The 16,621-nt window shown below is 37.0% G+C and overlaps 1 protein-coding gene and 1 long non-coding RNA gene across 2 annotated transcripts in view; one reads left to right on the forward strand and one right to left on the reverse strand.

Moving 5' to 3' along the window:
* LOC149713532 (uncharacterized) overlaps nucleotides 1-16,621 on the reverse strand; it is a 207,136-nt gene that overhangs the window by 14,508 nt on the left and 176,007 nt on the right. Inside the window, exons 4-6 of the mRNA XM_089849012.1 lie at nucleotides 16,084-16,241; nucleotides 15,834-15,988; nucleotides 13,180-13,258 (exon numbers count right to left, since the gene is read on the reverse strand). Of these exons, the coding sequence (XP_089705138.1) occupies nucleotides 13,180-13,258; nucleotides 15,834-15,988; nucleotides 16,084-16,241 (392 nt within the window). The remainder of the gene's footprint in view (nucleotides 1-13,179; nucleotides 13,259-15,833; nucleotides 15,989-16,083; nucleotides 16,242-16,621) is intronic.
* The window catches only part of LOC149713533 (uncharacterized), a 222,141-nt gene continuing 207,349 nt past the window's right edge, over nucleotides 1,830-16,621 (forward strand). The window contains exon 1 of the long non-coding RNA XR_016371396.1: nucleotides 1,830-3,017. This is a non-coding gene — a long non-coding RNA (uncharacterized LOC149713533). The remainder of the gene's footprint in view (nucleotides 3,018-16,621) is intronic.

Below are 16,621 nucleotides of genomic sequence, written 5' to 3' on the forward strand. Positions count from 1 at the left end.
TGCTAATTAAATAGATAACGATTTCCCCGTTTCATGTGTTTCGTTCTCGTTCGGTAGCTATCGTCATCTATGTTATGTTTGACTGGAACGTTTTGGCGGTTAATTCAAATGTGGGTTTAGATAGAGCTAACATAGTGTTAAATGAGCTTTATGCTTTTGATCATTTTAGCATTGCTAAAGGTAATTCGAGGGGATAATCACTAAAATGCGTAATCACTATAACTAAACTTTCTCTTTCAAAAGTTTCTGGGCATAAGTCCTTGTTTGAAATTTATAAGATGCGATAAGTGTGCATCGGCATAAGTCCATGTTGTAAACTCATCGAGGGGATTATCACTAAAAACTATCTGTTCTTCGATTCGCCGGAATATTAGAATTACAGCATAAGTAAATTTATACGGTTATAATTTAATCACTGTTTAGACTTTAGAGTAGGGAATCGAGGGGCTATTCACTCTGATTTTATGCACGGTAAATCATTTAAGCATTGAAAAAGATAGCGCTATTCATTCATTAGGGTAAGGTATAGAGGGGTTATCCACTCATTAGGGTAGGGTATAGAGGGGCTATTCACTCGTACGATATGGCTACTATTACGAGCCCTTGGGCCGTCTTGTTTCTTTAGCTTTTAGTTTGCCAAGAATACATTAATTTAGTGAAGACTTCTCGAATTACCTAGTTTCTTTGAATAGGCTCCGCGTTACGTCCCTCAAAAAGCGCCTCCGTAAAGAATACTTATTAAAGGTTCACGCAAAAATTCTATTTCCTTAAATGAATCTAAGGTTCAATGGAAACCATAGTTAAAATTGAATAAACGCTTCTTGTATTGTAGTGGTTTAATTTATTGGAAGATATTTCCGAATCCAAAACATTATTTAAACTTCAATGCTAAAACTGTTTACTATCATTCTTGTTATATATATATCTGACCTTCAGTAAACCTTAACCAAAGCTTCAAGTTGTTGTATTTGGTAGCGTAACAATCATAAGTATGCCATTTAGACAAATTGATTTATATGGTTTAATTTAAAATAGACTTGGTTCTTTGAAATGTTATAATTTCGCTCTCAAAAATAATATGGATGTTGCCAATTATTTACAGGTGGGTTTCTTTACAATACATGAAGGGTTGGTGCCTAGCCCGTATGCCACAGCCTGGTGAGGCGCCGTCAAAGGCTTAGTTCAGACTAAATTGGAAAATGGACTGCAAAACCACGTGTTTCTCGCTTCGTTCTCGAACTAGCTCTCAGTAAATCCCCAGCATTATAGGTATAGGAAGTGATATAAACTTATGCTACTGCGTATATGCCATCCTGAAGTTTAAGAGACCCTCTTTGTTGTTAGGAACGAAACAGACTTGTCTTATTTTTATTCATAAATTGGTTTTTAAATGCTCTTCATCCCAAGTGAGAGGGGATTATGTAAACGGGGTAAAGCTTTCCTTCACAAAAGATTCAGAGCATTTCAAATAAACGAAAACTTAATATTTAAAGACACTCAGCCTTCACAAAAAAATACGAAAGTTTACTTCTTGGGTTTTTTTGTGCACTTCTGTTAAAACTTTAATGGCTTTAATTAAATAATCCCATCTCTTTCGATAGTAAAAATTTAGATCTGCAGACTAAGTTTGAAAGAATTCTGAAAAATTCATTCTGTAAAAGTAGGAAACTTCCTTAGTTTACATTCCCGCATCTCTCAATCCCTTCCTTCATCCTAGATAGACTTCATTTTTAAAATTGAAAAGGTTAAATTTGAAACTTTTATGAGAATTTCTTTCATTTAGAAAGAAAGCCATTAGTAATGAACTGAGATTTTTGGAGGGAGTTAATCGCGGAGAAGCTAGTTCCGGGTTTATACCTTTAATACCATGGTGGCGCCAGAGGGCGCTAGGGCTTTTAAAACGTAAGAATGATTTGGTTTGCTTTCTTTGAAATATAAGATTATTTCCCAGGAGGAATAGGTTTGGCCTTTTCTTGATGAATTTTTAAGTCTGGGGAAAATTTAAATTTTAAAAGGAGTCTTGACGTGCATGCTCGAGAAAGAAAAGGGGAAAACTGAGGACGAACAGTAAATAATCTTGTACGTGCTCGACTTTCATTTTTATGTTCCCCCAATGTCTCACTAGTTATGTTAAACAAATATTGCTTTGTTTTTCCTCGTTTAGTTATATCTAATAAGACGCCTCCTACAAGAAAGACATATTTCAGATTTATGACCAAAAATTTACCCTTTTTATGAGGCGAATAAAGACAGTATTTTAGATTAAAAAACAGCAACTGACTAATCATTAGCATAAGTTTATAAGATATGTTTGATAAGTTTGACGCTACCTGTGCTTCGTAATGCTAGACTTACTGAGAGCTAGTTCGAGTACAAGGCTAGAATTGAATACACTCGGTTTTGCCGTCCATGATCTATCTTTTAGTCTGTTTAAGCGTTTAACAACGCCTGACCAGGCGTTGCTTTACGACAGTCTATGACCTACGTCACTTTGTGACAAGCTCTTAGTAACCAGTGACAAACTTATGGAACATTGTAACAATAACATGCAGAGCATGAAGTTATTCCCTTCTATAGTATTTTCAAATATTTTTATATCTATGGCTTTCAAATATTTTTATATCTATGGCTGGTAGTTCCCCGCGTTGAGGCTGGTTACTTTCCCCAACCCGTGCGCGTCATCGGGAAAACCATTTCCCCAAAACTCTCTCTTCGCGTGTGCGTTCGTGAACTTTTAAATGAACTCTTTCAAGAGCCCTTCACGAACTTTGAAGACCCCGTAGCTTCTGGAGAGAGGGTATAAAAAGACGGCGCCTTCTATTATTCCCTCTCTCTCGTTACCCATCTGCAAGGCCGGACTCTGCCCGATTTGTCCCAGGACCAAGGCCGACGACACGAGGTCCAGCCCGAACCACGTTACCGGGCCTAAACCAGGATGGACCTTTGGAGGACCGAACTTTAACCGGCCGAACTTTATTTTTCGCTTCGGAACCGCGCCCTCGATGAACTTCCATACGGTACCGTACAAACAATTATTTTTATAAAGAGCTCTCGCGAAATAATGCGCGCCATTATGGGAATAACCAGCCCACCACTTTTTATTAATTAAGTAATGCTTATCATGAACTGTTAATCAACCATATTACCTTTTAAATGAACCTTTCAAATATCAAATAAATCTTAATGTTAATTTTAATCATGCCGACAGTCCATTTTAATTTAATCCCCCTAGACAAAACGAACCTATTTCATTACATATTGTTATTCACTTAAGTTAACTATAAAATCTGTCGCAACATATCTTATGATCTTATGAACTTATGCCGTTAGTTACATAACTACAATAGGTATGACATCACTCAATATAACCACAGAAGTAAAGTGGACGTTAGTAAACTTGGTTAGGGTTATCGCTTAACAAGTGACAAGCGGCATCAGAGTTCACGTCAACCCTCACTACGAACTGCCTGCCCTCTCGTAAAAATCCCGAAAATAAAATAAAGCATTCGGTTTCTGTAGTGTTCTTGCCCAATCAGTACGAGACCTTTCAGTACAATTTGTGTTATGGCGTTTTCCTTTGGGTCCTCGCGGAGCGCTCCCATGGAGGAATAAAACTAGGAGATCCTATTCTTCAAAAACAGTCTTTAACGAAGCTGGAAACTACTACTACCGTTTTTATTGCTCCTTGGGAGCGCTCCGCGAGGACCCAAAGGAAAACGCTATTAGAGAGGGCCCAAAAGGGTAGTAGCTCAATATACAAAACAAGCCACGTGACAAGATGGAACCAATATAGCCCCTTCGACGCCATTTCTCCAACTGCGCGAGTCTAGACTAAACGGAGTAGAATACTAGTTCATTCCACACCACGACTCCATTTTCGCTCGTCCCTGATAGAACACGTTAATGCAAGTGTTTTTCCCGAGTGAAATAAGGAGATAGGTATAACCACCATATAGTTTTAGAGGTACACGGATCTCGCACGTACCTTCTTCTAGCCTATAACATTGGGAACAAATCTTTCGTAAGAAATTTACCACTATGGCAATGAGAGAAGTGTCAAGTTTATTGTGGTTAAGGTTACTTTTCTTCTCTAGTTTAGTAATATTAAATAAAGGCGTCCCGTAGACAACGATAAAGGTCTTTGTTTTCGCCATATACTCAATTATTTAAGATGTTTTCTCTGTTTTTGCAGCTTTTTATGAACGTATTATTTTATTAGAGTTTCCGTGTTTTTGGTTAGCGTTATGGCACTATCTAACTGTTCATTTTTACATACAAGCTAATAAGATTTGCTTTGATCTAAAATTCTGATAGAATACAGAATATCAGAAGGGGATAATAGAAGTAGGATGACACTCTGTATCCTCTTAATGCTTTAGTTATGTAACATGATTCTTCCCAGGCTCAGCCCTTATGTTTGCTCTCCTGCTCATCAAACTTCAGATGGGGTGAATTCTATAATTGTTTGGTACTAAATCCTCAGAAATCAACCCACAAACCTCGTCTTGACGTGGGACAAAAATTCACAAGTGCATGCGCCTTGGCAAATAGTTAACCGCTAATATAGTAAAGATGAGGGAATTATTTATCGCGCTTGTGATTCGGTTTAGTAACCTTGTTCCGAATGTTCTGAGAAGAATCATATTGCAAATTGCCCAGCTCTGTGGTACACTTCTCTCGAAAAGAAGTATTATATACTTCTGAGAATATGTAAAAATTAACCCGGTTTAAAAAAAATAAAATATCTGGTAAATACTCTTTTGAACGCTCTTCACTTAACAATTACAGTTACGTAATTTTTACACGTTAAATTTATAATTTAATTATAAATATTTTTATATAGCTTTAATATAAAAGTTTTTAATGAAACGCAATTCTCACATTAAGAAAAAATTAATTATATAGCTAAGTATAGTTCGAGCGCACCTCGATAAGTCATGCACTCTAATTAGAGCTCTTGAACTGATATACTACACCATTACACGCGTGATATTGTAACAAGTTATATACACTTATACTGGTGTTAGCGTGTTAATTCCTTACTATTTTTGGAACATGTCCCAAGCTCTTAAATCTTTCTTATTTTTTGTCTAGGTTCGAATTCGTTCACCGCCTAGCCGTTAATGGAGGGGAAAACTTATAATTTGAATTCCAGAACTAGTTTAGGTTCCTACGCAAAATTCCGTTAATATTTATGTCCCCCCTAACAAGCACCTCGTCTTGCTAAACCTAAAGGTGTACATAAACATTCCCGTAAATGCCTGGTTGCAGGGTAAATTAAAACTCTCGTAATTATTTAATTTTAAAGTATCAAAACCTTTAAATTTTTAATTAAATCACATTAATTTCGGGAAAATTTATTTTCAAATGAGCATCTCGTTGAGAAAAATTTTAAACTTGAACTAGTCGCCAGATTCTATTCTTTAGTGCCACAATTAAAAAATAATCCAATATTTCAAATTGTAAGCCAGCTTTCGAGAGCGTAGAGAAATAAATGACTACTCTGTGTGAATTACCTAGTCGACGTTGGGATACGAAACTCTAATTAGACGACTAGTACCACGTGACAGAGCTTATGCTTCGTGGCGTTGGTTTATAAAATTCCATTGGACTACGATCTCCTATTTTCCAACAGAGTCCAGTTTGAAATATTAAGTTATTTGTTTGGTCATTTTAACATGGTTCTTCCCAACATCATTTTACATTTGGAGCATGCAAGGTTACTAAATCGACTCACATGTGCGATAAACAGTTCCCTCATCATTACTCTATTAGCGCTATAACTATTTGCCATGGCGCGCTTCTGGATTTTGTCATACGTCAAGACAATCGAGGTTTGTGGGTTGATCGCTGAGGTTTTTGTACCAAACATTTATAGAATTGACCCCATGGTGCGATGCCCATCTGAAGTGTGATGAACAGGGAAGCAAAAAAAAGGGTCAGCCTGGGAAAAATCATGTTATGTAACGTACAGAGTGTAATCCTTTTTCTTATTATCCCCTTCTGGTTTTATATAATACATAGAGATACAAGAGGAACAGTTGAAATTTCAGCTTTGATTCGGGTTCAATGGAAGCACCCCTTCGCGTGTGTGACAGGCTAGGAAATAAGACAGGTTTACAGGTCAAAAACCAGTTTATTAATAGCTCGGACCACTTTTTTTATTCAAAACGTGAGGGTCACTGGTCCCAATGACTAGTTTATTAATTCCTACTTTTATTAAAAATTGATATGGGGACTTCTTTAATTATTTTCATTTTAACATAAATTTCGACTGCAGGAGTCCAGTTGTGTATACAACCCTAAGCCGAGAGAGATTTTTTTAGACGAGAGAACGACCACAAGTCCTGGGACCAGTAGAAAAAAAAATTGGGGAAGGGTCACTGGTCCCGGGACCAGTTTCATATTTAAGACATCAGGGGTCACTGGTCCGGAGGACTAGTTCAGAAATAAGCCTTATTTCCAAGCCTGGACTGTGTGATAGGGTGAGTTGCTTGTAGCGCCATCTACATGCGGCGAGGTAAACTAAAATATTACTAACCCCATGTTAACACTCGAAGTTAAGCAGCTTCGAGCGCCGTCAGTACTTGGGAGGGAGACAACGTGGGTTCGAATCCCGCCGGGGACGTTTTATATTTAATTAATTTTTATTAATTTCCGTATTAATTAATGGAAGGAAAAATGTTTGTAAAATAAAGAGATGTTTATTAACAGAGAATTAAAATATTTGCAAGATGAAACATTACGGTATTTATTTTTTGTTCAAATTGAATAGCTCCTTCGCTCGCCGATAGGGGCGCCACGTATCAAAAACCCTATCACACACGCGAAGGGGTGGGATGGAAATTTTCGTAACAGAATGTCGCGAGACCCCCCTCGCAATAGTTTGTCTAGGTTCTTAATAGTGTTCTAATGTCTATGATATGATATAATATAAAAATAAAAATTCAAGTTTAATCCTTTCCTTTTAAGTATTCCTTTAATTTTTTTTTTAAAAAAGTTCCTAGGGTTAATTCTTGGATCTAGGACGAATCTAATTATTAACGGGTGTACGTATATTAAGTTTCTCGTTCTTTCCGACTATCCCCTCCTCTAATTACACCCAAGAGGTTATTAAATTGAAGGTCTTTCTAGCTAGTCTTATTTTTTTGGCCCGACCCTCCGCCTGCTTGAGTACCCAAAAACAAAAAGGACTACACCTTCTTCTCCATTTGTCTTTTCTAAGGCGACATTTTAATCCTATTGTTTAGTTTCAAAGGGTCACGGTTTAAAAGCCGGGATGTGATTATGGTACATGTAACGTTTTGTAGCTTTTTCTCGATATCCAGGTGTTGATGTTTTATTGTAATTCTTAATTACGTTTACAGACCTTAGATGTCGAAAGTAGTCACGTAATATCGTCTATTATTATCGTATTGTCTTCCGTTCCGAGTACAATTAGGATAAAAATTAAATTGAAAGGGAAAACTAGTTTATATTTCACTTATTTAGTTGGGTATCTTAGCAAAATTGTTATAAATAGAATTTTTTATGTAAACATAATTTAATCAACGAGTTAGCATACAGAAACAGAAAGTATGGGAATGTAATGCCAAAATATAAGTATTCTTAATCTAAGACTCGTTACCTGTCGGGCGAATTTACTAGTAAATGGATTTGCCAAAGTTATATAGAAATAAAGCCTACTACACATTTGCGATTTTTGTAGCGTTGCCTATTGTTTTGTCCATGCCTATACGCGATGTACGAGGTTACCTCCCATTTTTAAAATGTGAGTAGTTTTTGGTAATCGCCATCTAGTGAGCGAATTCTGTACTTTGATTTTATTCCGTATTTTAAAAATGGCCGCGGACAACAACAATCTTTATGACACAGAGTTAACCCTTTGTCAGGTGCCGAATGAAGTTTGCAAACCCGCCATCTCCACTCCCTTAAATCCCTATCACTACTTTTACAGCCAAGAACGGAACATGTTCTACCCCAGCTTGCCATTTTTATTTTTCAAAACTTACTAATTACCAATGAGAATTAAAAAATATGTTCAAATCATCGGATTCAACGAGCCAAAGGATTTCAGACGATGGTTTTGAACTTCCTGCTTTTGAACGCTAGATGGCTTTAAACACCGACGTTTAAAGAGACAAAAATACCGAATTTTGCGCTTTACTTCGACGCTAGATGGCGGTATCAAAAACTACTAAGACGCAATGGCAGCAGTCTGGGAAATAGCACACTTCCTCTGGCCCAAAACCAGTTTATTAATTGCTTGGACCAGTTTATTAATTGCAAATCTATAGGAGAACAAAGCCTGGGACCAGTACGGAGACCAGTTAATTATTTCGGGGACTAGGATGTCACTGGTACCAAGGACTAGTTTAAAAAATATCCTTATTTCCCAGACTGAATGGCAGCCCCCCTTGAATTTGCCTGGTAAACGACGTATAGCGTCTGCGTTTGAAAACTCTAGTGAAAACTTGCGTTACGGCCAGAGAGACATCTGGTGACGCTAAACACGCGGGAAAACTCATATCCTACGCAACGCCATCTGTGTTGCAAGCTTCATGGGAGAACGTTGAAGACTTGTAATATATGAACCAACGAAGAAATATTTACTGCGCCTTAGCACTCATATGAATACTAGCGCGACTGAGCAGGCAAACCGAATTACATTTACCAAGTATGCACTACCAAGTATATGATTACGAAGGTCCTAAACACGCCACCAATGTTTCAAAAGCCAACCACTTTTCGACAGAGGGACGAAAAATACAACGTCATAAAATACAGAGTTCTTGGTCGACCAATGAAGGTAGAGAGCGGGTATAACGGAAGACTCTCATCCACCCAAGTGCCATAGAATCGGTTACTTAAGTTTACTACACATTAGCCCGTTTTGAAGCTCTGCGTAGCGTATTCGTTTTTCCGGGTGAATAGCATCGCCAGATGTCGCCATGGCCGTAGCTCAAGCTTTGGCGAAATTTTTAAAACATATACGCTACACGTAGTGTGTAGTAAGCTTTATATTTTGCCATTGCATGGTATTACGTACATTATTATACTTCACTATTTCCATTTTTCCCTGAATTCGTTTGTAATTTTCTATATATAAACTTTTCCCCCGAGGAAGGTAAAGAGGAGCATACGTTCACTAAGCCTTGACAAGGTCAAATTCTATTAACCCACCGTTATTTTATGCAACAGTACAAGGAAAAATAGCGTATAGTTAAGCCGAGCCCCGAGGTTTACGTATTTGCCTGCCTTTTGAAGTTCTGCTTGACTTGGAAAAATTTGGTCTCCGAATTTTTTGTATTATTATTATATTCTTACTGTAGCTAGTGAGTCGGCATGCCAACATAACTCGAGGCGGGGAGAGCTTTTATCGAGCAGGTCCCATCCTGTAAGGCTTAAAAAAGCAATTTTCTCGGGGTTCCTTGGTCGCCGAGTCACCCCATTTTGTATTTATCCATCGCTGAGAGATATGAAAAGGAAAAGAGACGCCGACCGTGGAGAATATGTAAAGGATATACAGGGTGGAACGGATCGGACCAACACTTATTTTGACTAAAATGTGCTGTGTTACTGACGGGAGAAATCTGTACGATCATGCAATGCCCGACATATGACATAATGTTTTGTTTTTTAAAGACTCATTCAGACTAGACTAACATCTTACAATCACTTTTAGACTGTTAACACGTGTCAATACCGGTTATTTTAGCGTCAGCAGTTCCAAGACACTTTACGATATAAATTTTCGTTTGATCTATTCCACGCTGTACGTTCCTGGAGGGAAGAGGACAAAAAGGGGAAGGGGTTCCACTTTTCTGATACTAAGGGCTGGCTCCACAATGCCAATTCCGCTAACCTTTGCATAGAGATGCTGGTAGAATCTATCTTTCCCGAAGCCTTTGTACGTTCCGGACGATTTTTGACGGTATAGTAAGGACCACCGCGAGATTAAGTTGATGTTCAGTTTTCACGAAATGAACCGATTGCGTGCCTATGTTAAGAGCGTATGTCAACGCTTAATTCTTGTATGCAGCCTGGTGTTCTGCATAAAATTTAGAAGTAATGCCCAAGCTTAATTAATAAAACGTGGGAATGGTTTTAACTTTTTAACCTTAACTTTGTCACAATTGGAGCTTGCATTCATATTTAGTTTTGTTCGGAGTAGACCTAATAACTACCTAAAGTGTATTTCGTTCATAGTTTCCATCCTTTGACCGTAGACTAAGATAGAATAGCAAATGTTAAACTTAACACTTTTACTCGAAGTTTGCAATTTCTTCTAATTAACTTGTTAGAGGAGTTTTCCGCAGTGTTTCTTCTGTCCATCAAAACTTGCTGAGGTTAATGGTAAGAGTTTGCTGTATCATAGTGGCTAGCCACAACCACTCCATGCATTAAGACTCGTGACCCATTGAAATATAAGCAATTCGTTGTTGCGATAAAGTTAGATTTATGTTGGCACATCCACTGAATTTAGCACTATCTCTCTCTGGCAAACAGTATCTTATATAGAAAAGTAACGGGACATCCTCTACAGAACGGCTGGTTCTCTGAAGAAGGGATTATTTAATAGAAACGCCGTAATAAAACGCTGACTATGTGTGTTTCTCCTTTGGAGGCTTTCAGTGGGATTTTCCTTTTCTATTACTAACGGCGTGCGCCAACCTTCGTAATCTTTAATATGTCGGTAACATTTCCCAGCCCGTGCCCGAAAATTATGAAAAAAGATATCTATGTAAAGGATAATACGGTTTAGTTTCTTTTAGTTGAATTGTATATTTCAAAACCTAAAATAATTTCCTTTTTCGATTCTGAGTCAAAAACAAGTCAACGTATTTTCGTTCTCGGTAGATAAGTTGCTCTAACCAGGGATAGATTTAATTTTAGATATGGGAATGGAGAACAGCGTAATCTGGGCGCGCGTCGAAGTCCCGGACCCCCTTCCACGGGACGGGGGGGGGTATGAAAGAAGAGGCGGGTCATAGCGACAGAGGTAAAAAGGGGTTACGTAATTTTCGGCGTCCCCGTCAGCAACGTCCTCAAAACGTAGTTTAAGTGAGCCAATAAGATAATTTAAACTTATCGTTACGTGTTGAAGGGAGGGGCTCTATACTGGGCTATGAGCTGGATTGAAGTGAATACTAGCCGTTCTCCATTCCTACTTCTAAAATTAAATCTATCCCTGCTCTAACCTTAATTTATGTAGGAAGCTACCAAATTGCGGGCTTTACTTGAAAACTGACCAGATTTGACGCAGTTCAATTTTTTTATTACAAATTATTTCGATAATAATTCAAATTATGAAACATGGAGGGTAAAGTTAATTTTCAATATGATCTCCTATTGTTTTATATTGAAATTTTACTGCCACATGTCCTCCACGCTGATGAAATTATGATCATGTTGTTGCATCACACTATCCCGTATAAAGATTGCTCTATATTAGCTAAGCCCTTGATCTAAAAATTGCGTTTATGACACGCTTCTATTTATCAACTTTACTATTTTAGTTGGTTCGCATTTATAGGAGCGGCTCGCAATATTAAGTGTAAATTTAACACGTGGTTATCTTCGTACTCGTTCCCTTCCCTTGGAGAAATTAAGCAGGAAAATACTGCGCAACCAACTCTAATACTGTTATTGATTGAAGTCTCTGGCATAAAATATACACTTGCAAACTGTTTATTTGCATCGCTAGGCAACTCCTTCGGATACTTAACTCTAAAGTTTCCCTTTTAATCTTAAAAATTTGAAAGTTACGACGACGTTGGTGGTAAATTAAAAGTTTGGCTAATTAGAAACATTCTCTTTAAAAATGACCGGGGAAAATTATTTTGCCAAATTAATGTTATTATGAAAGTATAAAATTTAGGATAAAATAAAGAGGAAGAATAATTTTATACTTTGAATAAAAGTGCAATTTTTCAAATTTTAATTGGGTTCTAAATTTAATCGAGAAACTCGTTTAGACTTGTCTTTTAGGAAGGTATGTCAGTGGGGAAAACGTTTCGAATATATTATAAATGTGCTATATGCAATATGATTACGATAGTAAATTTTAGGGCAAAATAAAAAGGATAAAGAAATATTTTGCACGTTAAATAAGTGACATTTCTTTAAAACTTTAATTGGGTTCTAAATTTAATCAGGGAGGAGTCGTTCGTATTGTGGTGGGAGAAAAAAGGTATGGGTTAATCTGGTTTCTACTTATCACGTGGCTTACTATTCGTATATTGAGCTACTATTTGCGCCCTAGCTCGAACACAAAGTGTACTCTTTTAAAAACACGTAGGGAAACCAAAATAAACTTCTCCGAGTCGAGATGCAATTAAGACGTTTTTCTTAAATTATTAAATAAATATAATTGATATTAATTATATTAATTATTTTAATCGTCATTAATTTACCTTAATTCTAGTTAAATCGCTTCAAGAAACTTTACTCATAAAATCATTTTAATCATAGCTATTGTTGAAGTTTGAATTAAAGCGTATGCCTCTTTAGCAATTTTTGGAAATTTAGGGTACATAAGGCGATTGATTAGCAATAAATGATAAGAAAACCCCCAATTGCGATAACCTTTGGAAGCCCCGCCATTGGGAGACTTAACGGTTCTCGTAACCCTAGCCGATCGCCGGGTACTTCTTAATCCTAACGATGGGAGTAGGAGTCAAAAATTGCTTCGTCACTCGGAAAGGTGAAAATTATCACGAGAGTTCGTAGTTTGCGAGAACTCTGACGCTGCTTGCCACATGATAAGCAATAACCAAGTTTTCCAACATCCCCACTTTCTTCCATTGTTGGTATAATTATAAACTAAAGTTCGACTAAACGTCACATTACAAAATCTGATAGATTTAAAATTATAACCTTTTTTTAAGTGATATTAAATAAATGGTCAGTTGGCCTTAAAAAAGACTATGGGAGTACTTAAGATGGGTTTTCAAAGGCTCGTGTCGACGGTGTAACTCAAGCGGGTGCCAGAAAAAATGAACAAATGACACACGAGTTTTGTCGGTTTTTCTCGCACCAGCTCGATTTTTACGCGCTTTTGAAAACCAACCTTTAGAGTATAGTACAATGAAACGCGGCCTAAATGATGTACGAATATCTTATAAACCAAGGCATTCATCTAATATCGAAGATAAAACTAGTTACTATAACACTTACCCGTTCATAACAATGGTTTCTTCGTGGTTTGGAGAGTTATCAGTCACTTTCATATAGCTGGTCAAAAGACCGTATGTTGCTGTAAAGAAAAAATTAAATTTATTATTCTTTATATAATAAGACAACGCTATAAATAACGTCATATTTCTTCAATATGATAGCGAAACTGTCAATAGCTAAACTTTTCTTCGAAATAAAGAAAAAATAGTTGAGAGCCATATATCATTTCTAGGCCGCTGAGATAGTTGTCTTTTTTATTTCAGCGAAATGATTTCGAATCAAAAGAATATAGCCCGAAGCTATCAAATATTTGTAATGTACAAAACGGTAGGCAATGATGACTAACAAGGGGAACAACTATCTGACACAAAGTTCAAGGTCTTAGTTCAAACGGGGATAGATTTAATTTTAGAAGTAGGAATAGAGAACTGAGTAATCTGGGCGCGCGTCAAAGTCCCGGATCCCCTTCCACGGGACGGAAGGGTATGAAAGAAGTGGCGGGTCATAGCGGCAGGGGTAAAAAGGAATTACGTATTTTTCGCCGTCACCGTCAGCAACGTCATCAAAACGTTGTTTAAGTGAGCCAATAAGTTAATTTAAACTTTTCGTTAAGTTTTGGAGGGAGGGGCTCTATACTGGGCAATGACTAACCGTTCTCCATTCCTACTTTTAAAATTAAATCTATCCCTGGTGCAAATTCAACTACAAAGTTTTTTAAGATGTTATGGCAATTCAGGGAACCTGTTAAAAGGAACTATTTGCTTATTATAGGAACCTTTGTATTTGTAATTAGTTAAAAAACTCTAGTGTCTATGTCGGCAAAACTAAAATCTCACTTTGTGTCTTTATAACAACGTGATATCATGGCCTGAAGAAAGATCATAAAAATTAAAATCAATTACTGTATTCAATTCATTAGAGATAAGATAATTAAATAATGAAATGCATCCCCGGAAGACCTGAGGGCATCAATTCTATGGTATTTTTCCTTTGCATAATCGAAGTTTAAAAAGAGAATTACACCTTGGGCAAATTTAAAATATGATGTTACCAGAAATAATAATAAAAAAATTAAATTGTATGGTAATGAGAATATCAGTTTTCAGAGCTGGAGAAAATGGTAATAAAATTCAAATCAAAATAACGAAATAACTCTGCCTGAAGCTGAAGGTAATTGCTTTGAAAACATAACGTCATAACGACCTTTCAAAAATCGGAGGGTGGGGGGGGGTTAAATAGAGTCTGAGTATGTCCACTTCAACCTCAAACAAATGGACTTTGGTGGACTGATAACTTAGAAGCTTTATCCAACAACCGGATGATCCATCTCAACCCTAAATCCAGATGAGCAGACGATACTCTCCCTTCTTTGAAATGGATAAAGGATATATTGGTTGATAAGATAGGCGATAATGGAACTTTTCTTTTCTAATAGGAATTTGATAACTTTGTTTTAATTTATTTCAATCAATCTAAAATAGGAAAACGGATACCTAAAATATTTTTTTTTGGTAGGTAGGCCTTATTCCATCAGCCAACTATACTATCCACTCTGCTCTGTGTTCCCCTTGCTTGTCTAGAAAGAAGTTTGTTCTTTTTGAAGGGGGGAATAGGTCAGGCCACTCGGAATGGCGAACTTACTGTGTACGGTATACATGTGGAACGAAGAGCAATCTGAAGCTAAAACTGCCTTTGACAGACTGTGATTAATTGCTTTCGATTAGATTTTGACCCAAAGTTTTAGACTCGGGGTAAAGAATATAAATCCTTTTAGGAACACTTCAAGAACTTTAATGCCAAAAGCACTCGCTTCTGCACAAGACCTGACCTCTCTCTCTCTCTCTCTCTCTCTCTCTCTCTCTCTCTCTCTCTCTCTCTCTCTCTCTCTCTCTCTCTCTCTCTCTCTCTAACATTTTTAGGTTCTTTCTGAACTTTTTCAAGGAATAGTTTCATTATTCTATTTAAAATGCATGCGGTGGTTTTGGATTTTGACCTTCGCGAAGGTTCAAAGCACTTTAGGGAAATAGACTCTAAAAACAAGTTGCTTCTTACCGATTTTTCATAGGCGAAATTCATCAGTAAAAAAATTTAGAAGCATGAGTTAATTAGAAACCAATTAAAAACCTTTTATAGCAGTATGTCTTAATGACTTACGATTAAATGAGCTAGGATCAATCAGAGATTACGTAAAAAGCAATGCATACATGTATTGTTGTCTGGCGCATTGTTAAAAAAGCCATATGCTTCATTCTTCTCTGATTAGTGTTAGCTCTTATTTATTGAAGTCATTAAGCTATGTTGTTATATAAATTGTCCTCAAAATTTTACATCCATTCGAAACGATTTGTATGTACAACTCGACAACAGTCAAAAGATTCGATTATAGCAAATTGCAGAATATATCGAAAATAGCGCTGTGACCGATCAGCCTTAATTCTTTAGCTTTGAGCTGTTGCTACTTGTCTAGTATCCAAAATCTATGCTTATAATTGAAGTACATAAACTAATAATGCATGACGAAAACATTTGCTTCAGAGAAATTTTCAGAAAAGCATCAACCATATAAGTGAACTACCCCTTTAAAAATTCCCCTCAAAAGTCTTTCTATATAACGTTTACTATACAACAAGCAAACTGGGACACCAGACGCTTACATTTGCTTTTGTCATCCAGAAATATCAACATTTCTAGCGGCGTCCCTGGAGGGACGTTGAGTGCCGTGTCCACCACGCGTCCGTTCTGTCTGACGGCGATGTTTAGGTAGGGTACTGGTGCACGGGCTTCGATATATTCCGTTATGTTTATGTACCTATAACAAACACAAAGGCAATATTAAGTTCAAACGTTCATTATTGTAAAGATAAATCGAGCAGACAGTTGCTTTTTTGTGTTTTGGTTACTTACTCCGGTTCTTTAAAGTTTTCCGGAAACGTGTTTCTTTTTGTTCTGTTGTCGCTGATGCCCGGTCTGTGGTGACCAGGGACGAAACAAGTTGCCAAAACAACTTCTTTAGCCTGTTGTGGTGGGTGAATTATTATCCTGTGATAATATATGCGGTCCCCCTGTAATGGAAACAACAAAGGATAAACATTAGGATCGACGTATATTTAGTTTATTTTGTTTGAAACAATTGTATATCCATTTCTAAAGTTACAAATAATACCAAAATGAAGGAGAGGGCAGGCAAATACACTTAGCGAGTTCGTTTTCAACCTTGACCTAAAATAAGCATCAGCTTGAATACTTTAAACCCTAAAGGTTGGTAGTGTCTGCTCTGGCAGTACAAAAATTGTGGCTAGGGTATCACGAGGGTAGGTATAAGTTCAGCTAGCTAATTGGACCAAGTCATCTTGCGACTTATTGCCACTTATCTAACGCCTTTACAATGCATAGAGTATATCAAGGACGTTTGTAACGTGACCGTTCGCTCATTGGTGGAAAT

This window comes from Phalangium opilio, unplaced genomic scaffold, assembly GCF_054372755.1.
Source record: "Phalangium opilio isolate 3A_F unplaced genomic scaffold, DU_Popi_V2 ptg000009l_1, whole genome shotgun sequence".
NCBI classification, from domain to species: domain Eukaryota; kingdom Metazoa; phylum Arthropoda; class Arachnida; order Opiliones; family Phalangiidae; genus Phalangium; species Phalangium opilio.